The sequence below is a fragment of the Hesperophylax consimilis genome, chromosome 16, assembly GCF_061612785.1.
Source record: "Hesperophylax consimilis isolate HC1 chromosome 16, BYU_Hcon_1.0, whole genome shotgun sequence".
Taxonomy (NCBI): Eukaryota; Metazoa; Arthropoda; class Insecta; order Trichoptera; family Limnephilidae; genus Hesperophylax; species Hesperophylax consimilis.
The window spans coordinates 23653516-23680673 of NC_142851.1; the positions used below are offsets into that span (position 1 = coordinate 23653516).

Genomic DNA, 27158 nt, shown 5'->3' on the forward strand with positions numbered 1-27158 from the left:
CAGATACATTCTGTTGCTTATATTTTTGTTGATTTTTCGATGATTTTTTTTTGATATTCTGTTTCTATAATTATATGTAATTTTCTTATTGTAAAATATTTTGTAATATTTTACAGTATTTTTTTTACATTTTTGTAACTGTACATATTATTATCTATATATATTAACACATAGCTAGCTCCCCAGTTTGACCCGAGAATATTTCTCTTCAAATTGGGTAAACAAAAAAAGTGATGTCTGATATGAAATGTAATATATTTTTATCTCTTGTGAATATTTACTTAAAAAAAAAATTAAAATAACTAAGTTTTCAATTGTGGCAATCAAACATAGCTAAATCCATTTCAAGAAGCATTTAGATTCTGAAAGATGATCTCTTACCTAGGCGATAATGGTAGTATTTACCCCTCCGTCATTTTTAATTATTTAATTTGAAAATAGGAAGTAATTTAACTTTCCACTCGATCCAGTTAATAATTGATGTATGGGGTTAGATAGCGGTTATTTAAGTTATTATTTGATTGGTTTAGTCAAACAAAGCTCTAGTTCTCAGAACCCAAATTTATAGATCTAAATTTAGAATTGAATTCATAGAAGAAAACGTAAATAATTTATCATTTTCTACGATCGTCATTAAAGGAACCAGCTAATTATCTACATATTTTAATCGTATTTAGATTTAAGGTCCTGAAGTGCCATCGTGAATTAGAGTCCATATAATTCATGCCGGATTAAATGCGTAGGAAATTTCTACGAAAACTAAATAGATTTCCTGAATATTGCTTTGTTAGGGATTCACTCGATTATGACATATTAATCAATGCTGATGCTGTTATAGAAAAAGTTTATTATTTTGTTATACGCCATTAAAAGTTTATAGTAAAAAATATTAATTTCGGTTGTGTTTGTGTCTTGCTTAGCGCTGGTTCAATGAATTCTTAAAAGCGGATTGTTTTTTTGAAGGATTCTTGCAAGATATATAGTACCTATCTTTAACATAATTTCAAAGGGAAATTGTCAACTGATTTGTCCACACTAACCGGTGATTTTACACGAGTCTGCGCTAGTATTATATAAATAGCTAGATCATTTACTATACAGATATACATTTTTAAATCTGAGTATTCTTTCCATTAATATTGTAATAATGAAAAGAAATTCTGTCAAATGCCAAGTACCTATCTCTTCTAAATGATCTGATTCTTATATTTATCGATTATTATTGGTTTGTATTAACAATGTATTAGTATAAATATATTGTATTTCTCATAAATGATATCTTGCCTATATTAATCAATGTTATTTTTTAATACACCGAAGTTATTACTTTTATAAATAGGTGAGACAAAAATAAAATATTAAGATACTTAACATTTTTTAAAGTCAGTAGAGATGTACGATTACGAAACATCATTATATCCCAACCTTTCATCAAAAAGCCTAACTTGACCTGTACCCGAGTCTCCACCCTTCAACGCTCGTTACTGTGACTATTAACCGCAAACTTTGACAGTTCCAATATGTCGAGAAATAAAATTATTGGGCTCTTGATCTTAGACAAATAAAACCATTACGAATTGGATTATTTTTCCAACCCTTCGTACACATAAAACACTGATAAAGCTTTTGTAAGAAAAATTTTGGGTACACAAAACATTATTATTTCGTCCATTTCAGATATATCTGAAATAACCAACCTATACTTCCGAGAATTACATCACTACTATTTGAGGTGTCGATGTGTTCCCAGAACACCACTCAGATACTCAAACTGGGGGTGGCCCACCTCCCCCGTCCCCCTAGAGCATACAGTCTTCACGGGGGGTCTGATCACCCCTAACGAGAGCCACCCCATCGAAGCTTCAGATGAAAAAGCTTCTTAATTTCCACGCCATTTTCCAACCAAACCTTTGCTTTTCAGTGCGCTGACAGGGGGGAATTGGAAGGTAAATTTATCGATTTTGGATGGAAATGCTCGTGAACATCTTTCCATGTTTTCAGCTTGATGAGTTTTTCAATAAATTAATTATTGCCCTGTAGATTCACCCAGGAGTGATATATTTTCACATCACTTTTTCCAACTCACGTAAATAAGCTATACTTTATGTGCGAGTGTATAAAGGTTTTATTTTTAAGGCGAATCAGTACGAAATAATTCAAAATCGTGTGTTTTTGGTTTAAAAATTTGATCGCTTAAAAATATCTAGGCTTTAATACTGCGAGTAGAACACACAAGCCTTTGGAAAAATTTAGTATTTTTAATAAGCTTTTTTACAAGCCATAAAAACATAAAGTGTCAGACCTGTAAAACGGCTTTAAAATTAAATATCCTCTACTTACGTTATTCCGTTGATGGTTGTATTATATAATGTGAAAAATTAAGTTCTCTACAAAATGATTGTGCTTGAACTAAGCAAAATAAAATAAAACACACTTTTTAAGATGTTTTTTACCTACCTTAATTTAAACAGTTAATTTAAACACGACGTGGTGCATCGCCTTAATGTTATTGCATTTTATCGTAACCACGCAACTTCCGTGGTTGTGCTTAGTGGCTGTGCCTCCCAAAACAGATACAAATATTAATACAAAAACTTAATTTTTTGTTTACATATCTTCAAGTATATACATATATATATTATACAGGGTGTTAATGTACTTGACTTACTTTAACCAGTGATTCCTGATATTATTTGGAGTAAAAATGTAAATGAAATGCTGGTACCCGGTTTTTTTTAAATCAAGCAAAAAAGCCAAGTGACCAACCCTTCACCTCAAACTTTACCGCCTTTACTGATATAAAAACAAAATTTCTTCAAATAATGTCAGAAATAACTGGTTAAAATAAGTCAAGTACATCGCTTAACACCCTACGTGTATTCAGTACAACAAGAGCAACATCAATATCGTCACATTTTTAAATCTTACTACTCTAACTCACGAAAAATCTAGAACCGCCCCTGGTGGTTACGATCTTGGGCTACGAAACCATTGGTCGCAGGTTCAAATCCCAGCATCCGCAAGCAAATTTCATTGAAATAGGTAATTTATATTATTTCAGAATTTACTCATATTATATAATTCACGTTCAGAGCGGTTGATACTTTCAGAATCGCCATGATGAAAGACCACTATTCAAAATGAAACCGTGCCTGTGAATTGAAATTAATGAATCTCATCGCCCGTGCTATGTCTCTTTTCATGAACGTGCCTATGAATTGAAATTAATGAATCTCATGCCCGTGTTATGTCTTTTGTCGTGAACGTGCCTGTGAATTGAAATTAATGAATCTCATATCCCATGTTATGTCTCTCTTCATGAACGTGCCTATGAATTGAAATTAATGAATCTCATGCCCGCGTTATGTCTTTTATCGTGAACGTGCCTGTGAATTGAAATTAATGAATTTCATCGCCCATGTTATGTCTCTCTTTTAATGAACGTGCCTATGAATTGAAATTAATGAATCTCATGCCCGCGTTATGTCTTTTATCGTGAACGTGCCTGTGAATTGAAATTAATGAATTTCATCGCCCATGTTATGTCTCTCTTTTAATGAACGTGCCTATGAATTGAAATTAATGAATCTCATGCCCGCGTTATGTCTTTTATCGTGAACGTGCCTGTGAATTGAAATTAATGAATTTCATCGCCCATGTTATGTCTCTCTTTTAATGAACGTGCCTATGAATTGAAATTAATGAATCTCATATCCCATGTTATGTCTCTCTTCATGAACGTGCCTGTGAATTGAAATTACTGAATCTCATCGCCCATGTCATGTCTCATGCCATGAACGTCATTGAAATAATGGAAGACAAGAACTCAATTTTTTTTGTTTGTATATTTGAGTGGTTTTATTATCTCTGTCTACTGTCTATTCCATTTCTTTTCGAAGAAATTATTTATTTATTTTTCAATGTGAATTTAGGTTAAAAGAAGTAATTGTCACTTGTAAATTGGTCCAACTTTATATTGTTTTGTAAATACAAAAATTACCATTAAAATTATTTTTTCAATACTTTCATAAAATATTTCCATTAAGATAACAGGTACTACAGTTGTTAATGATCGGTAATTAAAGTCTGCAATTAGGTTAAATTAAAAAAAAATCCCAGGACGCCCCTGCATAAAACCAATTGACGGCCTACAATATTATTTCGGCAGTATGAAAATCTTTGCCAGTGGCGGCGCCGAAGATAATTGGAACCGTCCGTGACCAGAATTCGCAGTGGCGGCGGGTAATATTTCATATTTGACCTCATAATTCTGCCATCTTACCACCAAACAAGCTTGGAAGTGTCCGTACTGAGTACCGCGTGGAGGGAAGCGTTACTTATTTATTCGAGGCAAGGAAAATCTTCCAATCTCAGGTTATGTAGATTCGGCTCACGATATTTTTGGCCTGTCTAAAATTCTATCAGCATTGAGTTTGGTAAGTACGTGATTTATTATTTTTTTTTTGAAATCATCTTGCTTGGTCTTTGGTAGAGTAATGAAAATATTTATGTGACATTCGTATATAACTGGCTGCCTAGTAAGATACAATGCATATTATACGGTGTATTTCGCTTGGTTTTCATGCCAACGTCTCGGATAGCGTTACATTGAAAAAACCTGAAACGGAGTTATAAGGTAGTATAGGAATTATTATTCGTATGCTTTGTTTATTAATTATTTATCAACACGTGTCATCCAATTGAGCGATTTTTGGCATATTGTGACAAATTTGCAAAAACGTTTTGAGCGATCGCTTAACAAGTATAGAACAGTGTATATAACTCAAATATGGGATAAACAGTGGTATCTAGTTAGATTCATTGGCTTTAACTCGCAGTGAGCAATTTCATATGTTTCAATATTAATATTTTGAGGAATGGTATTAATTAAATAATACAATAAATATATATATATACGACACCAATTGCTCTAGTGGATGACATATTTTAGCACACATAATTTTCCAAACGTTTTTTTTTCATTATTTTTTAATGATAAACTAATGTTTATAAGACAAAATTCTATGCAAAACATAATGGATAACAAATAATTATAAGCAATAATTAGTTGCCTGACATATCAATACAAATTGAAAATATCTCCCGAGTAAAAATAAAGCAATAATTGTTGATTGAGGTACTAGTACATATTGAATCATTTGGCGGGTTGGAAATAAGCCGACATAGCTCAGTGGTTTCAGAGCACCCGACCGGACATCAGAAGGCGGGGATTCAATTCCCGTTGGCGGCATTTATTTTTACTCGGGAGATATTTTCAATTTAAATTGATATTTCAGGCGACTAATTATTGCTTTTAATTATTTGTTTTTTTTTGATCTTATTAAAGTGTATTTCTTTATAATTGTCATTATGTAATTTAAATTGCTTTATTCGTACGTTGCGTATCTTAAAGTATTCTAGTTAAATAAAAATACATAAGTGTTGTATACTATTTATAAACAATATTATATTATGATCGCATTTGGTATTGGAAAAAAATATAATACTATTCTATATGACATATTTGCATGTTACTAGGTATCTTAACCAAACAAAAATTAAAAAAAATTAACTAAAGCTTATTTGGTACATTATTTATTCATCAAAATACTATTTTAAATTTCATTTTTCATTATTCAAAAATAAAATTTAAATATAAATTTTCGTTTCTAGTAAAAAAACCCTTTTGAAGATTATTTTTTATACTTTTAAAAAATGCCAAAGTTGCCTTTAAAATCTTTGAAATTTTTTTAATGGCTTATATAACATTTCAATTTCAAATACAAGTAATCAAAAAAGCAAACATTTGTCTTATAAGATATTTTATATACCTTTTGAATATATATATTTCAAATATATAATATTCTTTTAAAATTCGTTAATTTTATCTTCAAAAATTAAAAAAATAAATCAGATTGGTTGGGTATTTTGGCCTCAAATGTAAGTTTTGTATGAAAAAGGCTGCGCAACCGCTCCTTTTAAATCCAACTAGCACACAGCGTATTTTCACTCGGTCTTCGATAGTAATATGAGGACATGATATATCAAACATAATATTGTTTCATACCTCGGTATAGTCGAGATAATTTAAATTAAATAAAATAATTCATAAAACGTCTTGCTTGAAATTTTATATTACCACATAGTTATTATTTCATCTTTGTCTGAGCGCAGCGAAGTACTGTTTTAACTCGATCGTTTTGCATTTCATCTTTATATAAATTTGTTTCTTTCCGTTTCTGTTTCAAGATGGTGGCCTTTTTAACGGTTCAGTAAAGATTTTCTTTTTCAAATTTCATATCATCGTGTTAATTTAGGATGGGTTGTTTAACGGATTTTAAAGAATTCATCAAATTTCATAGTTAATTTTTAAATTCTGTGAAAGTTCCATTCAAGTTCTGCTATTCGTTCAGTCTTGCAAAGCAACTAGCCCATAATGATATAATAACAGAACTTATACAGAACTTGAAAATTAACTATGAAATTTGATGAATTGTTCAAATTCTGTGAAACAACCCCTCCTTCTTCTTTTTCAATGGCGCTACAGCCCATTTCGAGCATTGGCCTCCTTTAACACGAGTCTCCACCGCCCTCTGTCCTCGGCCGTCGTCTTCCAATCTGCAATATGGAGTAGTCCTCTGGCATCTTTCCTGACATCGTCCTCCCATCTCAGCCTAGGTCTGCCGGCCTTTTGTTAGCCTCCCGGGTGTCCTGTTAGAACCTTCTTTGGTACACGTGTGCTTGGCATTCGGTGCACATGTCAGGCCCATGTTAGTCTTTGGAGCCGTAAATGAGTAGAGAGTCTGGGAGCTTGGTAGATGTCATATAGCTCCTTATTGTGGCGGATTCTCCATGCCTCTCCCTCTCGCACCGCTCCTAAGATTCTTCGAAGTACCTTTCTTTCGAAGGTGTCCCAACCCCTCCTTAGACTTTCTTATTAGTACTTTTTCATTATTACGGTACTTACTTGCCTGAAAAAAGTTACAAAAACAGAGTTGACACTAAGATAGTTTCTTTGAACAAATTATAAAATTAGTTATCCCTCCTTAACAATCTTATGATTTCAGAGGGAGTTTTGATTTGTAAACTATGAGAAAAGTAGAAATATACTTTTTGGTCGCGAGGTCTACTATTGATCATACAACTACTAGTATAGTGTATGTAGTTTATCTACCTACATAGATTGTTCTATCCAAGTTATTGGGTGTCTTAAATCAATCTAGTTACATGAGACTAATTTGCTAATAAAAAAATCAAAATACAAAAAAGAACTTGATATGTTTGACAACATAATATCACGTTACATCAATACGTTTCATACAAATTGGTGAACTCATTTGCTGTCGATTAACTTAACTCAATCTAATAATATGTACAAAGTAGAACATCGATTTATTATATTACATTATCCGATATGTCGTGTCATGCATATTGATTCATCAGAATTTTATCGGCCTCATCTATCAATATATCTATATACTCGTTGTCAGGTACGTACTTAGTAGTAGGAAAAACATCATAATATATATTGATTCATAAAACATGTTACGTTGAAAGAAAAATTTCCAATCATAAAATTTAAATCTTAGTAGTATATGTATGTTAAGATTCTATTTTCTTGTAGTATTAATAACATAATACCATGCAATTCAATCAATCATTACGCCTTAAATTAAAATTTCTATAATAACTTAATAAAAAACCATTCCACGTACGTAGGTAAATAGTTTTTTCTTGAAATAAAACATTTTTCTTTGAAAATTTTGTAGACTAACCAGCATCTTTTGAAATTTTAAAATTATTTGTTGTTTAAATTCTGAATTCCAACCACTTTTAAAAATCTTATTTTTAACCCTTCAAATCAATTTGTTCGCTTTTGGGAACAACTCATAACGACTCACAGGAATCGTTGTGTCATCCTTACTAATGTGATTTTAACGGTGTTAGAAAGAAAAAAAACACCACGCTTTATATTCAAATGTAGAAATTAACCACAGTACAATTATGAAACCAAATGTACCGAGAGCAATTTGACAAAACTTTTGAGACTACGTGAATTTTTTAATAATAATTTTTATTTGAAACGACAAAAAGAGAGGTACCGAAAACTTTTTTTATAAATCTGTCTAATATAAAAATATTTTTTTAGTTATCAGTAATTTAACTTAATAAAACGAAGTGAGCCATTTTTTTTTATGTTTGAAAAGAAAATATTAATATTTCCAAAAAATATTTTTTTTTCCAATAATATGAGAGAGTTTTCGGATATATTCAGAAATATTCAATTTAATTGCAAATCGGAATATTTCCGTTTTGCAATAAAATTCAAATAAATTGAATATATCTGAACGTACTATGTCTATTCCTATGTCTCCGAGCTAATCATGGATGACGTTGCTTATACATTACACTCTAAGTTTCTGTAAAAAGTTTTTTATGCTCTTAAATCATAAAATTTTGATCTGTATACTCTTGCCATTTGCTAAAAGCTTAGTTAAAAATGGAAAAAAACCATGTAAATAAGCAGAAAATAATCATTAGCCGTAATATTTTAAGAGCTTTTTTGTGAAGTACCTATCACTTTTGTAAAACAGTAAAAAAAACTTTGTACAGAAGTGCTAGGAAATTAATACAGTTAATGTTCATTTAACGCTTACAAATATATTTTTTTACGTTTGTAAACACTTAGGCAGTAATTATAAAATTTCTTGTTTGAATGCGACTTGATATTTAATTAGTCTGTTTACAATGAATTCTTTAAAGTTCATATTCCTGGAGAGAGGGTTCAATCGCACCCTTGGGGTTGTGATACAAAGTGAGTAAAATACTCATAGACATGCAACAAACATTATTTTTCACTGGCCGCCATATCTAAGGTGGCATTTATGGGACAATTCTAAAATGGCGCCCGCCTATAACGGAGATAATTCGAGATACTACCAAGATGTAACCATTCTATTCCAACCTCTCCCTCTTTCTCAGAATGGCGCGTGCAACAGAAAGAGAAGTAACCGCGGAATTCTCACTGGCAGGAGCTTACAAGATCCCAGTGAAAACCCAGTCGCGTTATAACCCGTGGTATCTGCGAATCAGCTTCGGCTTGGTGCATTGCACCTCAGATCTCCAAACGAGGTTAGTGCCCGACCTTACTCCCCCCGTGGATTATTGAGTCGGAGAGGATACTGAACTACGATGAATATTTATTCGGATAAGTTTTTTTTTACATTAGATCCACGTAGGAGGCCTTGACAAAAATAATTTCCCTCAGGGCCTATGTCATTTTTGGGGATGCTGTGTATAGGGATTTTTCGGAAAGAAAGACCTTCATACCAGGGATCAATATTTTCTCAAAAGACATTTTTTATCATTCAATCTATCGAGATATAAGCTATACATTACCAAAATCACAACTCGGGATCTTCTGTCCTGAAATAAATAAATTTTCTCATCGATTGTCATGTTTTGATTGAATGCGCGTAGCGAATTTCTGGCTTAAGGCGAAGCCTAACGTTAAACTTATATCGTAACTTTGAATCGGTTTATATTATGAGTAACAAGAAAATATGCTTGGAATGAACTGAAGCTTTTTCCGTCAATTCGCTTGAGTAAAATGATAATAAAATCGTTAGTTACTTTATAAAAAATATAAGCGTAAACCACAATAAAAAAATGAATGAACGCATTATTTTAAGAAACAACTTTAAAAAATACAATATTATGGTTAAAATTATCTGTATCAGTTTTTTTCGATCAGGTTTATTTTTTTATTCAAAAATTATTCACAAAATAAATAAAAACCACCTTTGCGCTTGAAATCGTGCATTTATAGACTTTGTTAACCATTTTTATGCCTATTACCTTTGTTCGTCATGATACAAGGTGATGATTTTTGTCGCAGCGGGAATTTAGTCATCATTTTCTTCGCTGTCCTGCACCATGCCAATTCATATTATGACGTTAATTTTGCCCCATCAGTGTTGAAAAAAACAGACCGGAAATTCGTAATATATATAAGTGGTAACAATAATTTCGCGTTTTTAGGTGTGTATCGCTCCATTGTATTCAACTAATTCTCTATCTGTCTATAACATAAATGGCAAAGCACAATAAATTTTGACGCCATTTGCAAAAATTATGGCACATTCACATAATGACATTGTTTTTATTTTTTTATTTATAGGGCGTAAAGGTTTACATGTAGTTTCCGTGAGCACTTAGGCCATGGACCCATTGTTCTATCTCCCATTTGACCTCATTCCTTTAATAGTCACCAGGTCCCTTCTTTAAACTTCACAAGGGTTATCATTGTATATGTGGCTATGTCCTCTGATTCCACAATGTATTTTCCAAGGTCTCATCTATCCTTTCTATTGCCCTCTGGTTATCTGAAGGCCCCACAAGGGATTAGTTCACGGAGGTGGCCTCATCTCTCCTCTCCACTCTTCCTTGGTTCAAGATATGATATATATTAGCGATGGGTCAAGAGAGACTAGTTTGAGAGGTGGAAGGGTCTCCCCAAACCAGCTTTTCCCGATCTGGCACGCCACGCAGCTGGTGGGTAGGCGCATTCTGAACACACCTCACCCGATGAATCCGGGCACCTCTGCTTAGTCACCAAACGTAGCGAACCACTCCAGGTGACCTATGGCAGAGGTGTTAGTTAACCGATAAATGGTTCCCGGGACGGCGGTACCCAAACCGGCCTTACAAATTGAAAAACAACATTATGTTGCAAATGCAACACATCCTTAACAGGTCATTCATCACTTGGTCCCCCTCGCTGCAGATCGATATAATGTTTTCTTCGCCATTTGGCCATTTTGCCATTCGCCCCAAAATGGAGTCAGTTCAGACAGTCCCGCCATTATATGCTGTGTCAGAACCTACCCAGATAGTGTTTCTGGAACTTAACTTATATTATAGGAAGATATAAAATTTTTGTACAGAGCTTTAGCATTAAGTAGCCAGAAGTTGTTGTGTAACTATTCAACAATTTACCCGATATAATAAAAAGTGAAAAAAACTATTCAAAATTTAAAAAACAACTGACATTACTTTTTTTTTACAGAAAATCTACACAATGATCGATGATTTTCAGATATGCACTGTTGCAATTTATTTTTGTAATGTTATTTTTTTTACTTTTGTCCTTTAAATACTTAGATACTGTATTTTTATTGTAATAACGATGCCTACTATATGACCACCATTACTATTTATAAATGTAATTATTTAATTAGTAAATAGACTAGCTCCCCAGTTAGACCCAAAATTTCTCTACTAACTGGGTAATTGAAATGTTCAATGAATACCATGTATGATAAAAATTATCTTGTATTTACTTTAATTATACAAAAAAAAACCTTCCCGTATTAGGCAGGTAGCGTCGTGCAATATTTTATATTGATATGACTATGGTCCTCAAAATATTAATTAGACTATGACGAAGACTTCCAACGGAACAAATCATTATCTTCCAAATGGTTTGGTACTACTTGTCTTTATTTACTAACGAATATACATGTCCTATCCATTTTCTGTAATTTTCATGGTTTTTCTTTTCGTTTTATACGTTATTACTGTGTATCATTATTATTGGATAAAATACCGTAAATAAGACAACAAATAGTATGTAAAATCTTTTGTAAAATCGCCCATTGAAATACTATAGGCTTTGAATTGAGTACTTTTCAATTACAGCATTATATCCGAAACCGTTAAAACGAACCATTATTAAAGCACTGAAGAAAAAGATAACGAATCATGAAATAGAACTAGACACAGAAAGATAACGGTCTCACCTGGGAATCGAACCCAGGATCCCCGCCTAGCCATATTTGTTTTTGTTTTCTTTCTCTTTTTCTGTTTCAGGTTTCGTTAAGATTTATTATTATCATTATTTTCTTCTTTGATGATATATTACATTTATGGGTATAACTTTAAAAAGTTATTAAAGAAAGTTGTTTCAACAAAAAATTTGAATATTCACTATTAAGGCATTGTATTTTGTATTCTATATTGACTATATTATGCAATTGAAATAACCTTTTTACGTAATATTATATAAAATATTATATTTTATATTATATTAAATTATGTATAAGCAGAGATTTAATATACGAAAAGACGATTTAATATGTGTTCTACGTATGATTTCACATATACACTATTTTTTTTAACTTTCAAGTGGTTACGCGGCGTCGAAACAACCGCGCATGTCCCCTGCCCTTCTGTTAGGGGTTCATCTTTCATCGTATTCATCTGCTTTGCCAGGCAACTTGAAGTAAAGATACAACGTAGAAAATAGTATAATATTCACCCCCTCACATCTCCTCCCGCGCTGTTTGTAGGATTCAAAGTGTAGTCAACCGAAAAACGTGTAATCGACTATATCCGCCTAGCTTGGCTTCCTATTAAGACAGAAAGAAACCAACAGGGACACATTGAGAAGGTCCTTCAAAAGTATCCTGCTAAAAAAAAAGCAATCAAAACGCGTTCCGTTTCCTGCCAAGGAATATCTGCTGCGATCATATCCCTTCCATTTGCAGCAAATGCAATTGCAGATTATGATAAGGAAGCTTTAAAATAAGTTTAAAGAACATTATATTGCCAGGCATGAATTATAGATACAAAATATAAAAATACAACAAGAAAAAACGAATTTTATTAAAAGTTTAATTATTTATTGAACATATGATTTTATATGTCCTCGATGAAGGTTCTGGGTGAACTGAAACTGGTTGGTTTTACATATTAAACATATGTTTTTATATATCCCTGATGAAAGTTAAGGGTTAACCGTAACCGGTTGGTTTATACATTAAACATATGTTTTTATATATCCCTGATGAAGGTTCAGGGTGAACCGAAACCGGTAAGTTTTATATATTAAAAATATATACAATAAAGTGGTATTAAAACAAAGTTATTTTATTCTAATTATTATAATAAAAATTAAAATCACACAAAATAAAAAATACATGCACGAAATAAAAATACAACATACGAAAAATTTAAAAAGGTTCAGTGGTCTGAGACAAAGAGACAACAGAAGGTTTAAGCATGTGGTTGGAATAAGTACTGGACATGATCCAAAAAGTATCACCTAATGATTTCCCTTTGCATGTAAAAGCTGTATCGGGGAAATTAAAAAAAATATATTAATTTTTTTTCAAATAAACCTTTGGTTGATTACGCAAGGTGTGACTTTTTTATAAGCCCATAAGCAATAAGCATTTACGCAAATTTTTAACGCAGGGACAAAACGACTTTAGAAAAAATTTTCGCATTTGAAATTTTTTGATTATATTAATGCATTGTACAGAGATGCGATACATCTTTTGAAAAATGGGGAAACCGTTTGCTGTGTAAAACTGTTAGCTCTGTGAATATAGAACTTTGAAATAATGTCTAACTTAAAAAAAGGTATTTAGGTATTCAAGTTGGCTGCATTTTGGCCAGCGAGGGTTTTTCAAATGGCCAAAATGTGGCCAAATAAGCTTCAGTCGATAAATGCATGATAACATAAGGCTGGCCGCATACATACGTTTTTCGTATTCGATTTCCGAATTCGTTTTCCGTATTCGGACATCCGAATGCACGGAATCAGTAGAAAATACATTAACTGCCGCACACGTTCGTTTTAGTTCCGAACGGAACAAATTCCTTACGCACGTTCCGAATGCGAGCCGGCGCGTTCGGAGAAACCGAATGGAAAAAACCTAATGACGTCATGTGGAACGCAGCTATTGCATACAGTTTGTTTGTGCCGACCCAAACGTACGGAAATTTCCGTTCGTAATTCAGTGTTGCCAACGGATCTTGACCTAATATCGCCGTTTCTCATACATAAGGTAGCGTAAAGTAGCCAAATTTGCTGTTAGGTGGGACATGTTTAAAATTGATAGGTGGGACATGTTTACGTGAAAATACGGGGGGGGTGGCTAGAGAATTTCAAAAAAATTAAATTTGTCCCCAGAAAATAAAAAAAAATTCATGGGGAGGGTGGCTAGAGAATTTCAAGAAAATATAAAATTTGTCCCCAGAAAAATAAATTTCATGGGGGGGGGGTGGCTAGAGAATTTCGGGACATGTTTAAAATTGATGTTTTTGAAGTAGCTTAATTGGCGACCAGATTTTAGATTTTTTCGGCGCCGATTCTCGCTCTGAGTAGCCTAAATGGCGATATATCGCCCTTGTTGGCAACACTGGTACTGACGTTTATACATTCCGAATGAAGAAAAACGAACGTTTGCGCTAGTCTCACGGAATTCCGAATACGGAAAACGAATTCGGAAATCGAATACGGAAAACGTATGTGTGCGGCCAGCCTTATATTCAGTTATTCGGATAAAAATAAAGAAGTTGCCAGGCTTGCCAAATAACGAGAATTCCGTCTGCTTCGATATTCAAACGATTTGACGAACACTCACTTTTTCGTAATTAATAATTGGAATATTGCCACACTGAAAAAACGCTATTACGATTGGAATATTTGAAATTTCTTAAAAATTTGTCTTAATGATTCGTGCCATTTCGTGATTTCCTCAAGTTTAAAATCTTTTGGACTTTAGATACATAGGTAATATATGATGCACTACGGTTTGGTAATAGTTCAAAATGCTTAAGCTTGGTTTAGCCGTGTACCAGATTTTAATAGACAGGTACATACTTCTCAACCTGCATCTATTTCCTTTCCCTTTTAACCCCAAAATATACGCCAAATGCGAATGTCATGATCGAAATCGTATTTGCTGCGGGCTTTTGAGAATCTTGTCTGATTTTTAATCCTTCTTCTAATACCCTCTCCCACCGGAGGTTGGCCATCATCGGGGAAACTTCACTTTCTGCGGAACTGCGCTCATAAAGTACCTTACGTAGAAGACATGATTTGCGGCATATTTCTACTATACATCTCTCATTAAACTTCCACAGATTTTTAATTTGGAAACCATCCCTTTTTTTATTCGCCCCAATGGACATTGAAAATAAAATCATATGTAACACGTTGTAAACAAAGTTTCGAAATCCCCATAAAATTTCTGATTGCTAAAGTTGTTTTTCCAAGTCATCAGGCAAACAAGCAGTTCAACAACCTTTGTGTTATGTTTCAACTTTCTACTTGAAAACTCACCACCCGAGTCAACTTCTACAAAAGTTCCAACCAATGCTTCCTTTCAATCTGACAAGTTAAATAACCTTAGGCCATTTGTAACCTCAAATCTGTTTCAATCCTCTATATCTGACTTCCGTCCTGCAATATTTCCTTATCGGTATGTTAAATAAATTGCATCGCCCATATAATGGAAAATAAATGTTCCTGCATATGTATTTCATGTTTTTTAACAAAGATGTCAGTATATATTTGATGAATTTTGAAATTTATTTCAAAAAATCAAACAACTACAATTTATTTAAAAATGAAAAGAGATTTGCTTTTTTTCCGATTTGTTTTAATTGAAATAAACATTTCATCTAACAATAACGGTTAAAATATATAAGGCAGATGTGGTCTCTTTACGCAACAAAGTTGGTGAAATCTGGATTTTTAAATCAAAATCGCGACTTTGGCAAATGTAGTTCTATGAGCGATGTTTTTTCTGAATAATGATATCCTTTTTTTTATGAGAATACAATAAAAAGGTCCCAACTGCCCCAGTTGTCCGCAGTCAGTGGGATTATGGCGTCTCCAATTGGTATACTTGTGGATTTTTTGAGGGTTCAAGGGACCTGGAACTAGAATGAGATGGGTAAGGCAAAGGTCGGGAAGCAGCTATATTTTTTTTAAATTGATGTTAAAATAATATTCATGTTTTATTCGGCTTTGTCCGAGAGTTTTAATGTTTTTATTTCTAATTGAATTAAAAAATATCTTTTTTAAATGTAAGTACCGCACAAGAGTCCCAACTGCTCCCAATCGTCTTGAGCCATTGTGACTATTGCATCCTCAATTGAGGTATGATATGAGGCTGAAAGTATTGGAGAAGGGAAGGGGGCGAGAAAGAGTAATGTGGGGGTAGTAGCTTGCTAATAAAATCTGATCAAGCTAATAGATTCTGAATGGAGGTACTTCAATAGGTCGGAAGTATCTACCACTCTGGAACTTGTCGAAGATAATATACTGTATATTATCGTATTTTTAATGAAATCCATTGGGAAATAACATTAAGTAAATTAAATTCATATGAATTTTAAATCCAACTAAGCGACACGTTTCAAAACCGATGGTTACTTCTTCAACGTATGTAAAAGTTTACGTGCTCGTGCCGGGATTTGCACCCGCGACCTCCTTTACAGAAAAGTATGGCATCTTGTTTTTTTTAAAATATATTTTAATGCTTCATAGCTCATAAATAAAAAAAACATCATCATGAGAACTGAAAATAATTGTTCTCGCCTAGATTTAAAAAGTTCTGTAAATCTTATAACACTAGAGTTTACAATTCCAGTTTTACGTCTTGTTGAGAATGGTTACGATAAAGTTTATCCGCTTCGTAGGATTCTTACATAACCAAAAGAATGGAAAACAGGTTTTCACATAACAAACAAAAATATTACTCACAAGAATCCTTGTACATTATATTTCCCAAACAAAACAACATCTTCTACCCTAGAATAAAGAATAAAAGAAATGTGCAAAATGCTATCATAACATCATTTTATTACGGTACCTTTGTAAAACTCCTACATTCAGATAAAAATATCATTTGTGTTAAAAGAAGTTATGACACCAAGTAAAAAAGTTTTTTATATGTATTTAATTCTATTACTCCCAATGAAAACGCTTTGACGTTTTTATTTAGTGTCTTCATTTTTTTCTCTGTGTTATTTGACGTGTTCTAGTTCAGCTTGTTCTCCGAAAATAATTTTCAACTATTCAAGTTTTTCAGAAATTTTTGGTTATTTTTTCAAACTTTATCTTTCCGTTTCTGTCTGCAATGTGAAATTTGTATGACTGAAAATCTAAAGGGCCTGCGGCCTGGGAAAGATTTATACTTTTTACATATAAGATTTTGGAAAAACACATTATGATATTATTTTGAATGTCTGGGGAGTGGGCTTTAAAAAAATACACGAGGCTAAGGCTATTAAAAAAAAATTAATCCACATTGTGATACGATTTATTGTTTTAGGTTTCACCCTTTTTTGTTAATTATTTTAAATCTTCACCCTTCAAGGCTTATTTGTTTGCTTTTGGGAACAACTCATATGGTCTCAGATACATCTTTTTGTCTTTGTGAATTTTTAATAATTATTTTAACACGAAGCGTCAAAAAATAATGTAGGTAACGTTTGTAATACATTTGTCCAATAAAAAAGCATGTTTATTTATTTTTTTAGTTATCAGTAATTTTAGTTACAAAAAACATATAGTGAGCCATTAATTATTTTTACTTAAAACCAAAATTTTAATATGTTTTTCAAAAAATATATGGTTATTTCTAATAATAATATATAAAATTATATTTCATCACTTTCAAAAACAATTTTAAATTTTTTTAATACATTCAGAAATATTCTATTTATTGTATTGCAAAGAGGAAATACTCCGACTTTCTGACAGAATATATCCAAGACCTGTGGAGTTAAGCTTCTCACTTGATATTTGTCTATAAAAGCCAAAGTCGAATAATAAGAAAATATCTCTCCGATTCAACGGTTTGACAGAAGTAATTCTTTCAGGCAATGGATATCTTCTCTGAAAGTTACAACACTAATAAATAATGTTACATTGTTACGATAAGTCACTGTAATGTTTTTACCATCTCCCCTAGGGTTCTTGTTAACGAATTAATATTTTGCTCGTTTGATTTGCAACTTCTCGCGGTTTATCAACCCTTCAATCTTAACGAATTAATATGTCACGTTGTGTAATTTTTTGTTTCGACAGTGATTAATTCATTGAAGGATCCTTTTAATTGGTTGTGGTAACTTTGGTTCTTTTAGATGAGGCGTGTTACATTCTGTATGGTTTGAAAATAAGACAATGACCGACTACCCTGATTTTAACTACCTTTTCCTACCTTGTTTGCTCGCCCAAACGTTTCCGGTTGCTGCAGTCGATAAAGTGCTAATATAATGAGACAATTAATTACAAGTACATGAAATTCGCTATACACAATTCAATTCAAGATGCACAAGATTCTAAGTTAATGATTTGACTATGGTTTGTTAGTTTTGTGAGTTATTTCTATGAGTAGGTATTTTCGGGAATAGCTAGAGACAAAACATGTGTTGCTTTCGATTGGTCTCCGTCCAAATCCCATCCATCAACGTGACCAGCTCGAGAGCAGCCAAGTTGATGGTCCAATCCCAACACCTCCAGAAATGAATTGAATATCGCTCAGCGACAGATGAAATAATGACATGTTTTGCCTCCTGCCGGAGGGTGATGAAGGTGGAATGTGGGTCCTTGGTGGTAACTGTTGATGTTGATGTTGATGATGAATGATGAAGATTCATCTTATACCGTTAGGTACAAGGGGCTGCTCCGGTCCGGTGGCATGATCGCCTGGTGTCAGGAACCATTTGGGTCACGTGGGTAGCGCGAGGTCTAGGTCGCGTCAACCTCCCCCAAATCGATGATGAGTTAAGCTTCGCCAGCATGCCGAAAATTAGGAGTCCACTCTACTAACCTCAAACATAAACATATACTGAAGTGGTTTGCATCAGCAACGTCAGGAGTTCGGGAGTCCCGTGAACACTCCTCTGGTTTACGCTCGTAAGGATAATGATGAATTCAGCTTCAGTTTGTTCGACTTCGCCTCTGCAGTCACGCTACTCCAAATAGCTCCTGGCTCCAGTCCATACAGCTTCTCGTTCCAGTAGAGGTAATGACACATATTTATCATATGTACAATACAGAACATACTTCAAGTCTTTCGTCCACACTCAAAATAGTCATGTCAATATTTAATTTGGATGAGGGCGTCCATCCGACATAACGAATGTTTCCTAGACGGGAGATTTTACTCCAATTCAAAGTCATGGTCATTCGCTCTATCGTTTGTTACCCTCCGCTCGCTTCAAATATCAAAGAATGGTAGAAAATGATATCCTCGACTTCCGGCGCTAAGGATCAGGGATACTGGAATCATCAGGTCGTGAATCTGAAATCATCCGATCTCCGTCAGCTCAAACGGTTTCAGTCGGAGTCAATTTCAAACCTAATTCTGGATGACTTCTCCTCCTATAGTGGGGTAAGTACTTATTGAATTTGGCAGGAAGGACGTCAGAAATCGCCGAAACAACTTCATATTCGTCACGATCCCTTCGTTCTGTCAGCGAGAAAATCCTCCCCACACGCCAGACAAGAATAGCATAGCCCTTATCCGCTTTGTTCCTTCGTCTACCAGCTAACTCAAGTAGGAAAGCCCATTAGCAATTTTCGTTCCCTTCGATTTGAACTCAGTGAAAGCGTCCTCTCACCAGCTGAAAATACTCGAAACAGGGGTCTATTCAGGGTGACTATCTAAGGCTGGTCCGCCAACACCTTCGACAGAAACCGGTGCTTTTTACGGGAATAACTCAACCACACCTGAGCAGGGTAAAAACCGGCGCTACTCTACTGAAAATAGACTTTATCTCGGTATCCAGGGTTATCGACTTTGCTAACACAAAAGTCCCTATTAGGCAAGCCAATTACAAATTTCGTTCCCTTCGCTTTTGTCGCTTTGGTAAGATAGGACAGCCTACGGAAAATTCGTACACTCCGTCCCCGCCAAACTCATGAAAGATGAAAATCTCACTTGACAGAATAGGAATGCCAGACAGATGCATTCTCTCGGCGGCTAGCCTCAATCCGCTGCGTTATCCCGATTCAAAAATGAATGAAAAGAGTGATGTTTGAATAAATTATATTTAATTAAATATATTCTATGAATTCCGTGAAGAATAAGTTGAATTCCCAAGGAGGATACGACAACTCATTGTCAAATAACAGGCATTGAAGCATTTAATTAACCGTTCTATCCGTTACTATTCCGCCCATAGGTATCTGATTGTTTCGACTAATAACCGTTCTATCCGTTACTATTCCGCCCATAGGTATCTGATTGTTTTGACTAATAACCGTTCGCCGGACTTAAAAACACTGCATAAACACAATGGTTTGTGTTCTATAAATTTTGGCGCTAAATATAACTACTGGAGAATTATTAAATCATTTTAAATTGCGAAAAATAGTCTAACTCATAAATAATGTCTATTGTTGAATGATCTTAAGCGGCTTCAGGGTAACCGCTCTTAGTCCTTTTGTAATAGCCGAGACCCGGTCACTTCAATGCAATAGGTGATTTATGGCCTCCCTTGCTAACAGGTCCGGACCTATAGTACTCAAGTTAAATACCCCTACTTCAAAATACAATTGAATTATTTGGTTTACATTAGGGAAATAAGTGTTAATAATTAGATTATAATAGACTTACCGATACATCTTAGTGTCAACAATCCAAATAATTATGAAAAAACAAACACAGTCACATGCAGTAAAATACTCATGCTGTTAGAATACCGCACCTTCTACACTAAATGATTTTAGCCGTGTTCGCGTCCCGACGATTAATTCTTGTTGACGCGCTTCCTAGTTTTTACTAACTCGACTATCTTAAAACGCTGACCGATCCTGATTATTCCTGACCGTCTCCCAGACCTTGAAACTCTGACCCCCTTGACTGTATTTGATCGTCTCCCAACGCTTTCAAACTGACTATCTTGAACCGCTTTTTCTAACCACCGACTATCGACTTCCTTCTTCCGTTCTTCAACGCTAACTGTCTTGAACCGCCTTTTCTAACCACCGACTATCGACTTCCTTCTTCCGTTCTTCAACGCTGACTGTCTTGACCGTCTCCCCGCGCTTTCAAATCCAGACTCCCCCTCCCCAAACCAACCCCCCCAAATCACCATATGCGATTTCTAATTTATGTTTTTTTGAATTCTGAATGCTTTTTGTTTTCAAAAGACAGAAATGCACTAAAGGAACACATCAATTATGGCCCTAGAACCTGTCACATTAATTTTAAATCGTTTCAAAACCAATAAATTGTTACTTCTCCAGTAAAATGTCTAATTCTTTGTTCAAAGGATGAAACTTGACTACCCCCAGTCCAGTGGCGTGTTGGCCCACCAGCATTTTAGCTCGGCTTACTATTATCAACCACCATCACGGAGGTCTCTGACGATACAGTGCATGTTCCTATTTTTTTTCTCTACCCTAATAAATCTAAACACTTGTTTTAAAATCAGTTGTCCAACATCTGGTAATCTCCTATGTCGTGAGACCAACTGAAAATTTCTTTCCCACCATAATAAATCAACAATAAAAAAATTTATCCCAGAGCGAGTCCATCACATCACTAATATATGCTCTGCACATTAGTGAATTGCTTGCCACACCTAACATAGCAATTGGCGAAAGTAATAATGGACAAATAATTTTTAATCCCTGGACTTTTTTGAATTCCACAATTTTTTATCACCGAAATTTATTTACCACAAAACAGGACCTGGTGTAAGTTTTCAGACTTTTCTCTGGACCACAAGGTTCCAGCATTTTTAAAAATTTATTTTTGATTAAATATTCCTTCGGTGCTTATTTACGTATTTTAATCTGAATCTTGATTATTGAAAAAACAACGTTATTCTCTTTTGCACGTGGCAGCCAATTTTATTCCAACATGGAAAAGGGAAACTCAAACTTTTGAAAGTATTTTTACCATCTAAGGAGCGTCGCAAAAGATGAGGTAAAATTTTCATGTTAAAATTTTGATTCCCACGTAAATTTGGTGAAATAAAGAAGCGTGTGGAACATAACCCAAACGTTGTTTTATTTACACATATGTGAACAAAGCTTAAATTCCACGTTTATTTAAGCTCTAAGGTTTAAGCCTTAGCTATTATTAATTTCTTTAAGATTTGATAATGCTGTAAAACTATTATAAGAGAATATAAAATGGCTACAAACCATCAGCTTCAAACTTTTCGTACTCTTAAAATGAAAGGAAAGAATTTAGCGTTGTGGTTTTTACAAAAACGGCATTCGGTTTTGGATTCGGCAGCGGTCATACAAAAGATCGTAGCTCCGATTATTACCGAAAAATATAAACTGCTTAGAGTAATTTAGAACCAAAAAATCCACACATATCTCATTGTTAATTTCATATTTATCGGTTTTATAATAGAGCTGTTACCGGAAATTTAAAAAACAAAATTAAAGAATCGTGTAACTAAATTTACTCAATCGCCACTAGATAATAAATGGAGAATCTTTTCCCGCTTTCTTTTAAAAATCGTTTTCTGCAAAACCAATAAAATGTTTTAATCATTTATTTATTTCTTAATTTACTAACACTATTTTAGAGGTTTTACATATGAATAGCAAAAATTATATAAATACGGTAAATATTTATTATTCATATATAAACTGCTTCAGTTACAATCTTTTGTATGCGTTAAGTGATAAATTAAAGATGTACATTGACTTCGTATAATTATTTACTTCATAAGTATTCTGGGAAATAAGGAATAAATATGGTAGTTAGTCATTGAATTCCTCCACCGAAATAAATCCCGACTTCTAGTATTACGTAGTGGAATTCGAAAGCTTAACAATGCTAGCAATTCTGGGATATCTAATGCATAATTTAGAATTTTATACAGAAATACCCAATCCGTGAAAATCCCTCTGTCCGACAATTTAAGCAAATTACTGAAAAAAGTTTAAAGTTCAACAAAATTATTTGATTTATTTAACGCAGAGGGCTTTTACATGTAGGTGGTAAAATTTTGAATACAGACTGGAATAACCATTTTAAAAATTAGAAAACGTATCTTTCAATAGCTTGTACATGAATATTGTAATGTGGGTTCCAAATAGGAGAATTATATATAAGTCGACTTCTAACAAAGGCAAATTACAACAGTTTAAAACTTTAAATATTATTGAAATTTCTAGTTAACCTAGTTGTAAATATCAACATTTGTAAGCCCTTGTTAAAGATGTCTGTTATATGGTTAACAAAATAAAGATCTGATTGAAAAGTGATACCTAAGTCGTTAATATCTCGAGAACATCGTTATCAACGTTGTAGTTATAGATCACTAGATTTTTATTCGAAAAATCTGGCTACTTGTCATTTTAAGATATTAAGGAAAGCTTGTTTACATTGCACCAAATTAACGTTTTTTTTATTTTATATTAACTATACAATGTTAAACTATGATACATATTTTTAAAGATTATATAAATTTTGAGATTATAAGCAAAAGGTAAGATAAATACATTAAGCAATATTTTTTTAATATGATTTACAAACACTATAAACAAGATTGGACCATGGTTTGAACCCTGTGGGACTCCACTTGTGGCATTATTTTTTCTGATTGGGCGGATTTTATTTGAACAATTTATGGTTTAACCAATGAAATATCTAGCTCTTAAACAAGACTAATTTGTTGCCGGGTATATCAATCTTTTCTAATTGGCAAATAATAATTTTATCGGAAACTGTATCAAAGAATTTTTAAAACCAGTAACAAACATAAAAAGATGATAATTAAATCTTTTGAAAATATTAGATTTAGTTTGACGTAACTGATCTACAAATATAATTGATTCCGAATCATTTCGGACGATGGTTTTCTGTATTTTTAGATTTTTTTCTATTGTTACTATACTCTCTTTCGACACGTTTCATTCATTTCATCTCACTTTTACAAAGGAGAATGGGTCTATTTAAGTCATATTTTGCTAACCAATGCATGTATCTAAAACCCGGTCTCATTCGGATCCCTAAAGCCTTTGCTTCTCATTTATCTTACGAGACGTTTTCCAAACGTTCAAGATAATAGTAATCCCAGGTGGAAATATATGAAATCTCCCGTGGATTGGACATTGCACCGCTATTTCCCTGGGAAATCATATTTATTGCTAAACCACTCATTTCGGCAAATCGTGTAATATTTTACTGCGGTTGTCGCAACGCTTTGGTTAATTAGTTTACGATTAGGTTGGTAATGCAATATGATTATAAACGGGAGATAGCTTTTAAGTTATATATTATATATCCGTATTGAAGTTCAAAGGCAATTAATATAATGTTCAGAAACATGATGCTAAACTATCAAACTCTGAAGAGAACTTTGTTTGTACATAATGCAAATATCTGGACAAAAATTGCTTTCTTTGGAATGGTGTCAGAATGAACTTACACAGGCGGAAATAAGGTTAGACGGTACGTAGGTAATGTCAAAAAAGGCGAAATAGCTATAAACGAATACTAATATAATTGAATATCTACAAGAAAAAATCATGTTAATTTTTTTTTTTTGTACTAAATAAGTTTCGCATTAGAAGAAAAACAAGTAAGGTTTGATCAATGAAAAAGAAGTAAGACCGAGCGTGAAATCGGCTTGATGAAAAAATAATTTTCACATATCGCGGCAGAAGAAGCGAAGTAAAGCAATAAGTTTTATTTTTATTATTAACTAACTTATGATGGTCGGCATAAAGCCATCATTTTATTATGTTTTATTTTTACTGGAATAATTTTTCTTTTAATACTATTTAAAGGTTATACCCATCAATGTGTCATTGAAGAAGAAGATAACACTAATTTATCTAAACGAAACACGAAACAGAACAAAATACAGAAAAATAAGAACGTTCTCACCTGGGAATTCAACCCAGGATAACTACTCAACCATTGGAACCCAATTATTTTACATTATTTTTGCCGATCACATATTTCAAATTCAGAATGAACAATATACTAATATTTTGAAACTTATTTTTCGCACATTTTTGGCAGCATTCTTTTTGAATGATTAGAAAGTTCTATAGAATTGGTTTGTAACCTAGTAGTGTCTCGGGTAAAAATACCCGATCTTAAATAATATGGGACATCTTTTGACTTTTACTAATATTTATGAATATTTAATTTATATTGGAATTACTTATCTTTTAATAATTTTTTTAAGTTAAACCTTGATCCTTTTTTATGTTTCTGTGTCTGTTTCATGTTTCGTTGAGATTTATTAGGATTATCTTCTTCTTCAAAAATAATTTTATGGCTCATAATTTTAGTAGTTTAAATTTTTATTGATACCTTATTGTTTGTTTGCAGATCTCAGCGCATTAATTGATTCTTTACTAACCTTTCTCGCAATTGGCTCCCTCGTACTCCAGATTTCTACATTCACATATTGGTCCAGAGTCCGTTGAGATGCAGATCCCACCATGCTGGCAGGGGTCCTGCCTCTCACAGGCATCCGTCTGGTTTCCGCGGAGATTCTGGAAAAAATAGTTGTTTTAGTAGAGTATTGAATTTGTGGATAATATTAAGGGTCACATATTTTGTGATCTAAGACGATGTTATTGGTTAATTTGACGTAATGTCATTGCTTATTGTCTTCTCCCGTTAAGTGGAATTTCCGTTGGATGTGCCGATGCTCCATTTTTTTAAGAATTTATTTTTCTAAAATATTATCACCTAACCTAACTTAATTATTGCACTAGTCTATACATTTAGAAAATATTTTTTCTTTGTCTCTCCCCTATAGACTCAAATACCACTAGACTATTTCGATGAAAATTTAAAATAGTGTTCTTATTAGTGTCAAGAGTGTTTAGAGAAGTAGTTTGAATATTAGAAGAAAGGGACGCCCGGAGAAGACTTAACACATCAGATCTGCATTGGAATGAGATGATGGCTGATCTAAAGACCATACGATGTAGTTTTTTAAAGAAAAAGTGTGGATTTCATGACACTAGATGAAGTAAAAAGATGAAATAAGAGTTGGGGAGGCCTGAGAAAGACACGAATCAAATTATTATTTTGTGGTAAGATGAAGCGTGCGTGATGAACGAAAATAGATATTTCAGGAGAATAACTATATGTGAATGGTAGAAGAACTTGAGGACACCCGAGGAAAATATAGCACGATCAAGTGAAACAAATATTTAAAAAAAGTAAAACTTTTTAAAAGTTTTTTCGATAAAATTATTTCCATCTTAAAAAGCACAAAGTTTTCAGGTAGATAATAATATGGAATCAAGAATGTGAAAATAATAAAAATATTTTTTAATTATTTCTATAAATATAATTTTTACAATAGGTAATAATAACACTTCGACTACCATAATACGGGCGTGTGTCTAGTGTGGTAGTCGAAAAGCATGTAAAAACTGTACACATTAATATTTCATGAATAAAGAAAAAAAAAAAAAAAAAAACACACACACTATTGTCACATCTGCAGGTTCAACCAAAAAATTATGTCTTAGTATTTAGTAAATTTTATATTTCTACTTACATCTGGTTTTTTAATGACCCATTTATGTTATTATTTTAAGGGGTATATTTACCTAAACTATTAGAATATGCGAATTTGAACTTATTATAAGTAAACATTGATAAATATTTAAGGGTACACTCTCAACTATCAAGCCGAAGGTCACGGGTTAAAATTAGAGATGGGTCCTGTGAGTACTTTTCGTTACTGGGTTCACTGAGTACCAGTGAGTAGATACAGGATAGTATCTGGGGACGGAAAGTAAAAAATACTCAGCCCCAGTATAAAATACTTATGTTTTTTTTTTGGAACCAGGTATTTTGGAGATTTGTCACAAATACAAAGTACCACATGAAAATACTTGGTACTTTTACTGGGTACGATAAATACGCCTCTCCTCTAGTTCAAATCCCTGCGTGCGCAAGTAAATTATTTTATTCAATTCGTTTGTGTTATTTGACAATTTAACCATTTAAAATAATACATAGTATACTTGCCGCACGTTCCAGAGAGCAAGATACGCTTAGTATCGCACTGATATAAGACCACCATTCAGTATTTAAACGTTGTTTAAAATGGCTTTAGGCGTTTTTGTTGACCAGATTTGAATAGCCAGGTACTTGCCCGCCTTCTTCTTCCCCATATACTTCCCCTCACCACTACCTTCAGCCTCACAACGTACCCCCATTGGGGATGCCATAGTCTCACTGGCTCTAGACGGTTGAAAGCCGTTGAGACTCTTGTGCAGTATTCTCATATTTTTTTTTTACATATAATTTTTATTTATTTTATATTATAGAAACAAACAGTACATGATTTATAGAGATGGAACAATATACGGGAATAGGATACTTCATGTTGGGTAC

At 33.3% G+C, this 27158-nt stretch overlaps 1 protein-coding gene across 1 annotated transcript in view; it reads right to left on the reverse strand.

Annotated features, from left to right (window-relative positions):
- Positions 1 to 27158, reverse strand: part of LOC149416907 (neurexin 1-like) — a 460023-nt gene that overhangs the window by 63000 nt on the left and 369865 nt on the right. The window contains exon 5 of the mRNA XM_089641346.1: positions 25156 to 25291. Within this exon, the coding sequence (XP_089497472.1) occupies positions 25156 to 25291 (136 nt within the window). The remainder of the gene's footprint in view (positions 1 to 25155; positions 25292 to 27158) is intronic.